The sequence below is a fragment of the Trachurus japonicus genome, chromosome 1 (genome assembly GCF_045865225.1).
Source record: "Trachurus japonicus isolate A0001 chromosome 1, Traja_1.0".
NCBI classification, from domain to species: Eukaryota; Metazoa; Chordata; class Actinopteri; order Carangiformes; family Carangidae; genus Trachurus; species Trachurus japonicus.
This window is the reverse complement of record NC_140907.1, coordinates 41,056,065-41,061,651: the sequence shown is the minus strand read 5'-3', so window position 1 is coordinate 41,061,651 and position 5,587 is coordinate 41,056,065. Positions and strand designations below refer to the sequence as shown.

The 5,587-nt window shown below is 44.9% G+C and overlaps 1 protein-coding gene across 1 annotated transcript in view; it reads right to left on the bottom strand.

Moving 5' to 3' along the window:
• Window positions 1–3,634: 3,634 nt before the first annotated feature.
• Window positions 3,635–5,587, bottom strand: part of LOC146992646 (E3 ubiquitin-protein ligase TRIM21-like) — a 2,002-nt gene continuing 49 nt past the window's right edge. The window contains exon 1 of the mRNA XM_085788278.1: window positions 3,635–5,587. This exon is cut by the window's right edge and continues 49 nt beyond it. Within this exon, the coding sequence (XP_085644404.1) occupies window positions 3,953–5,587 (1,635 nt within the window). The 3' untranslated portion in view covers window positions 3,635–3,952.

Genomic DNA, 5,587 nt, shown 5'->3' with positions numbered 1-5,587 from the left:
GATGAAAAAATGACCCAAACGCGCTGATTGGCCACGGGCGCAGAGAGCTGCGCCCGGAGGAGAATCTTGAAGTGACCAATTAGAGACCAGCATGAAGTCACATGGAAGCCAAAAGTTTAAGAGCCCACATACACACTCATTAGGCCGGCGCCCCTCGCTATTGAAATGTATGAAACAACCCAGAATAAACCCAATATGGAATGGAAAGGCTTACGAATTTCAAAGTAAAACCCATTGTATGAGTGAACACTGAACAGATATGGTAATTACTTTTTATTATATTTATGTTTACTGTGTCTACACTTTTTTCCTGAAATTTTGATGGGGGCGGCGCCCTAGCGCCCCCTATTGACCGGCCGCCACTGTGTAGATGGCAGAAAGTGTTAAACATGTGTTCAGTAAATACAGACTACAGTGTTCACACCAGAAAAATTACACCACACTGAGATAATGAATAATACAAGAGAACAATATAACTTGCTTCAAGTAAAAAAAACTTCTCGGCGCATGTTTGAGTAGCCATCTGACGCTGTCTGTGGAAAAAAATGTAGCTACACTTGAAGCAAGTAAAGAGTTGATATTCCTGTGTTTATGACACAAGCGGTAGCTCCTACTGCGCCTGATCACAGCAGCACTGCAACTTTGGGCTCGCGCGAGACTCCGGGAGACTTTGAATTAGATCTAGTTTTATAAACGTGTCGGCTTGCTTGAAGTAAATAAACTTCTCGGTGCATGTTTGAGTAGCCATCTGACGCTGTCTGTGGAAAAAAATTGCGGCTTTGAGGGATGTAAACAGCCTAAACAGCGGAACTTACATTCACTCCCATTCATTGCTGCCGTGGCGATGCGGGGACAGACACAACTACCGCAAAACAGGAGACATTAAACTGAAAATCTTCAGATTCCTTCTTTTAGACCTAAAATGATATGAAAATACACCCCCGAGTTGAATTCACCTGGAATTGTCCTTTAATGGGAGGACTGGATGGCAGACTGGTTCATGGGAAGAGAGGACAGACCAGCTTAATGGGAGGACTGGATGGCAGACTGGTTCATAGAGGACAGACCAGCTTAATGGAGGACTGGATGGCAGACTGGTTCATAGAGGACAGACCAGCTTAATGGAGGACTGGATGGCAGACTGGTTCATGGGAAGGGAGAGCAGACCAGCAGACAGATGTGTCCCCAGCAGTCTAAGCCTATAGCAGCGTAGCTATAAAATGGTTCAGAGCTACCTGAACCAGCCCTAACTAAAAGCCCTGTCATAAAGGAAGGTCTTCAGTCTAGACTTAAATGTAGTTAGAGTGTCTGCCTCTTTGACCCATGGAGAGAGCTGGTTCCACAGTAAAGGAGCCCGGTAACTGAAGGCTCTACCTCCCAGTCTGTTTTTAGAGATACTGGGAGTCACTAACAGACCTGCGTTCTGGGAGCGGAGTGCTCTGGTAGGACAGTAAGGAATGATTAGTTCTTTCAGATAGGTTGGAGCTTTATCATTAAGAGCCTTATAAGTCAGCAGAAGGATTTTGAAGTCTATTCTAAATCCTACAGGAAGCCAGTGGAGAGAAGCTAAGCTGGGAGAGATGTGCTCTCTCTTCCTAACTCCTGTCAAAACCCTCGCTGCGGCATTCTGGACCAGCTGGAGACTCTTTAGAGAGTTTTTGGGACATCCTGACAGGAGAGAGTTGCAGTAGTCTAGCCTAGAAGTGATAAATGCATGTACTAGTTTTTCAGCATCACTCTGGGAGAGGATATTCCTAATCTTAGTGATACTGCGCAGATGGAAGAAGGCGGTCCTAGTCACGTGTTTTATGTGGGAGCTGAAGGAAAGGCTCCTGGTCAAAAATGACTCCAAGGTTCCTCGCGGTTGTACTCGGGGTCAGGGTGATGCCATCTAGAGTAGCGATCTGATTAGAGAACGTGTCCCTGAGATGTTTAGGTCCAAACACAATAACCTCAGTTTTATCTGAATTCAGTAGCAGGAAGTTAGAGGACATCCAGGATCTAATGTCTTTCAGACAGTCTTGCAGATTGATGAGGCGGCTTCTGTCATCTGGCTCCATGGACAAGTAGAGTTGCGTATCATCCGCATAACAGTGAAAATTGATTGAGTGCTTCTGGATGATGTCACCTAATGGGAGCATGTAAAGAATGAAGAGGATTGGCCCTAAGACTGAACCCTGCGGTACACCATACGTAACTCTGCTGTTCTCTGAGTGGTCGTTATTAACATTAACAAACTGAAACCTGTCAGATAAGTATGACTTATTACACGGCTCTATTGAATGCTGTTCTCTGATTGGTCCAGCGCTGCGTTCTGCGGTCTGTTATTTCTGTATAACGGACCGTCGTCAAGTATAACAGACCGTTGCTAGGGACAGCGCTCTGATCAGCGCAGTACAGAAAAGAGAAACTGCAGGATATTTACCTTGTGTTTCATTTTTACCGTCATTAAACAGCGTCGGACTAATAGTGATGTTAGAGATAAATGACTTGTAACCTGTTACAAGGAGAGTGGAGGCTCCTTCCACATCGCTGCTGGAAACCACACCTGCTGATCAGAGCCTCTGACCCGGTGTCACAGCTCTCCTCTCGTCTCTGTGGCACCGCGGCTCCGCGACACAAACGCACCCCGTAAACAGTAAAGTTAATCTCTTGTTTATGACAGATACGACTACACACAATACACACATCGTAACACGTGTATGGTAATCTATCGATCCACTGATTGATTATCAAAGGCTTCAAATGCACGAACGGGAGGAGGCTCGGCAAAACAGCGGAAGTGACCGGTCTTGCAGATTCGCTAAATGCAATTTTAAATCAATGAAAGTCGTATTTTGATCAGAATCATGTTTCAAATTAATTATTTCACTCGTAAACCGTGTAATAAGCGGGATAATGTACAGTTGGTCGGTTGTTGTTTTTTTTAAGTATACATTTTTTGGCTTTTTGCCTTTATTCGATAGTCCACAGTATAGATAGACAGGAAAGGGGGAGGCAGAGAGAGGGGGAATGACATGCAGGAAAGGTCTGCCAGACGCGGGATTCGAACCGGGGACGCCTGCGTTGAGGACTGTAGCCTCCACATGGGGCGGCCGCTCTACCCACTGCGCCACACACCGCCCCAGTTGGTCGGTTGTTATGGAGAAATAAACCCCTTCATGTTGAATGAAACCCCTCCGCTTCGCGTCGGGGTTCCATACAACCTGTCGGGGTTTATTTCTCCATAACAACCTCCGAACTATACATTATCCCTTACTTAAACCATTTTAGGGCAGGTCCTTTAACTATTAAGCAGTCTTCTTGGCAATAAGCTTGACACAAAAAGAATTTTCTGAGGCCGTAACTCCGTTCAAATAATAACTTTATTTAAAAGGCAAAAACAAAGTTACAAGATTCACTCAAGGTATCGTCAAAAAACTATCTTGCTCCTTAGACTGCTTAACCTGGTCTGAGAGTTGAGTTACTGTGATGTCATCAGCAGCGTAATTAAAGGAGCAGTTCAACATTTTTAAAGGAAAACTACTAACTACTGTAAGCAATATAAATATGGCTCTTACAATAGAATAAAATATAGATATACACGATACGATATACATATAAATCTGTCTGGATGAATAAACATTTATCAACAGTTACAGCGTCTCTGATAAAGATGTGTTCATATTCACAAGAGTCATAGTGATCAACAGTTACATTAATAAACACCTGCATCTGCTTCTAACTCCCCAAACCAGACTCAGTTAATTTACAGATTAATTTCAGTGGTAAACTATTTTACCTGTTTCCACTGATCTAATCTAATCGACTAAAGTAACAAGTGATTAAACAGCAGTTATCACACAGTTAACTTTCCTGTGTGATGATGATCTGATGAAGGTTAACTCAGTAGAAAACACAAATATTTACATTGTTCAGTATTGACACTAAATATTTACATTTGTTCACTGAACTAAAAATTCATCAATCTCTGCAAAGAACTAGATTTTTTGATCTGAACAGTTTGTTTGACAGGACAGATGATCAGAGGGACAGAGTTTTTACCTCCATCATTATTACTGGGACTGAAGAATGGGTGTAGTTTGTCAGTGAAGCAGCAGCCAGTGAAGGAGTAGATGAGAGCTGCAGCATCTACGTCATAAAAGGAGACCAGACCCTCCTCATAATCCACAAACACCCCCACCTTCTCAGGAACAGACCTCAGACTGAGACGGACTGAGGGGCCAGCATTAGCTTTGTACTCATTTCCATTTCTCAACCATATCGTCCAGTAACCATTCTGAGGACTCGCTGTGATTTGTCCCTTCCTGTTGATCGACTCTCTGGCCACTCCCACATCCCACTCAGTTTTTCCTTTAACCTGAACCTCAAAGTAAAATCTGCCTGAAGAGAAACTCTGTTTTCCTAAGACACAGACACCTTTATCAAATCTCTCTGGGTTGTCTGGGAGATTCTTCCACACATCACCATGATGAACTTGTTTTCCATCATCAGACAGGATGAGTGTAGGATGTGCTGTATCAGGATCCAGAGTCACATCCACTGCAAACTGCTGGACCCTCTTCATCTCAGCCTCCTTCACCTCCTCCATCTGTCCACGGAGCGTCTCCTCCAGCTGAGACACAGCTCTCACCACAGTCCCCTCATATGATGGTGGACGGACTCTGACCTGTGTCCAGTCCTTGGTGGGTGCAGCAGCTTTCAGGGATGGGAAGCTTTGGAGGAGGTGGAGGTGGTCTTCAGAGAGTGAGAGCTGCTCCATCTCAGTGCTTCTCTTCTCCAGCTCAGAGATTTCCTGTTCCAGCTCTGTGATGAAGTCTTCAGCCTGTTTCTCTGAGCTTTTCTGTTTCTCTTCGATCTCCTTGATGAGCTGCTTCAGGCGTCTGTCAACAGACTCCTTCAGAGCAGTGAAGACCTCAACACCTTCTGCTTTCTCTCTGTCTGCAGCAGCTTTACTGATCTTCACGGACAGTTTCATCTCCTCAATCTTCAGTCGTCTCTTCTGGATCATCTGCTGAGTTTCAGCCTCTGTCTTCTGCAGCTCTGCCTTCTTTCCTTCATATTCTTCTGTCAGAGGAACAAACTCATGAGTCTTGTGGTCTAAAACAGAGCAGAGCATGCAGACACATGTCTGGTCGGTCTGACAGAACAGCTCCAGAGGTTTATCGTGCTTCCTACACATCCTGTCCTCCAGGTTCTCCACAGGCTCCATCAGCTGATGTTTCCTCAGACCTGACACTGTCAGATGAGGCTCCAGGTGAGTCTCACAGTAGGAGGCCAGACACACCAGGCAGGACTTCAGGGCCTTCAGTCTGGTTCCAGTGCAGACGTCACAGGGAACTTCTCCTGGTTTGGAAACTTGTTGCTCTGAGCTGCTGGTTTTCTGTTGAGCTTCACGTCTGAACTGAGCAACAACCTCAGAGATGAACCTGTTGATCTTCAACTGAGGTCTTGTGTCGAAAACCTCTTTACACATTGGACACTTATATGGTACATTAACATCCCAGTTCTGAGTGATGCAGCTCTGACAGAAGTTGTGTCCACATGGTGTAGTGACTGGATCAGTGAAGACATCCAGACAGATGGA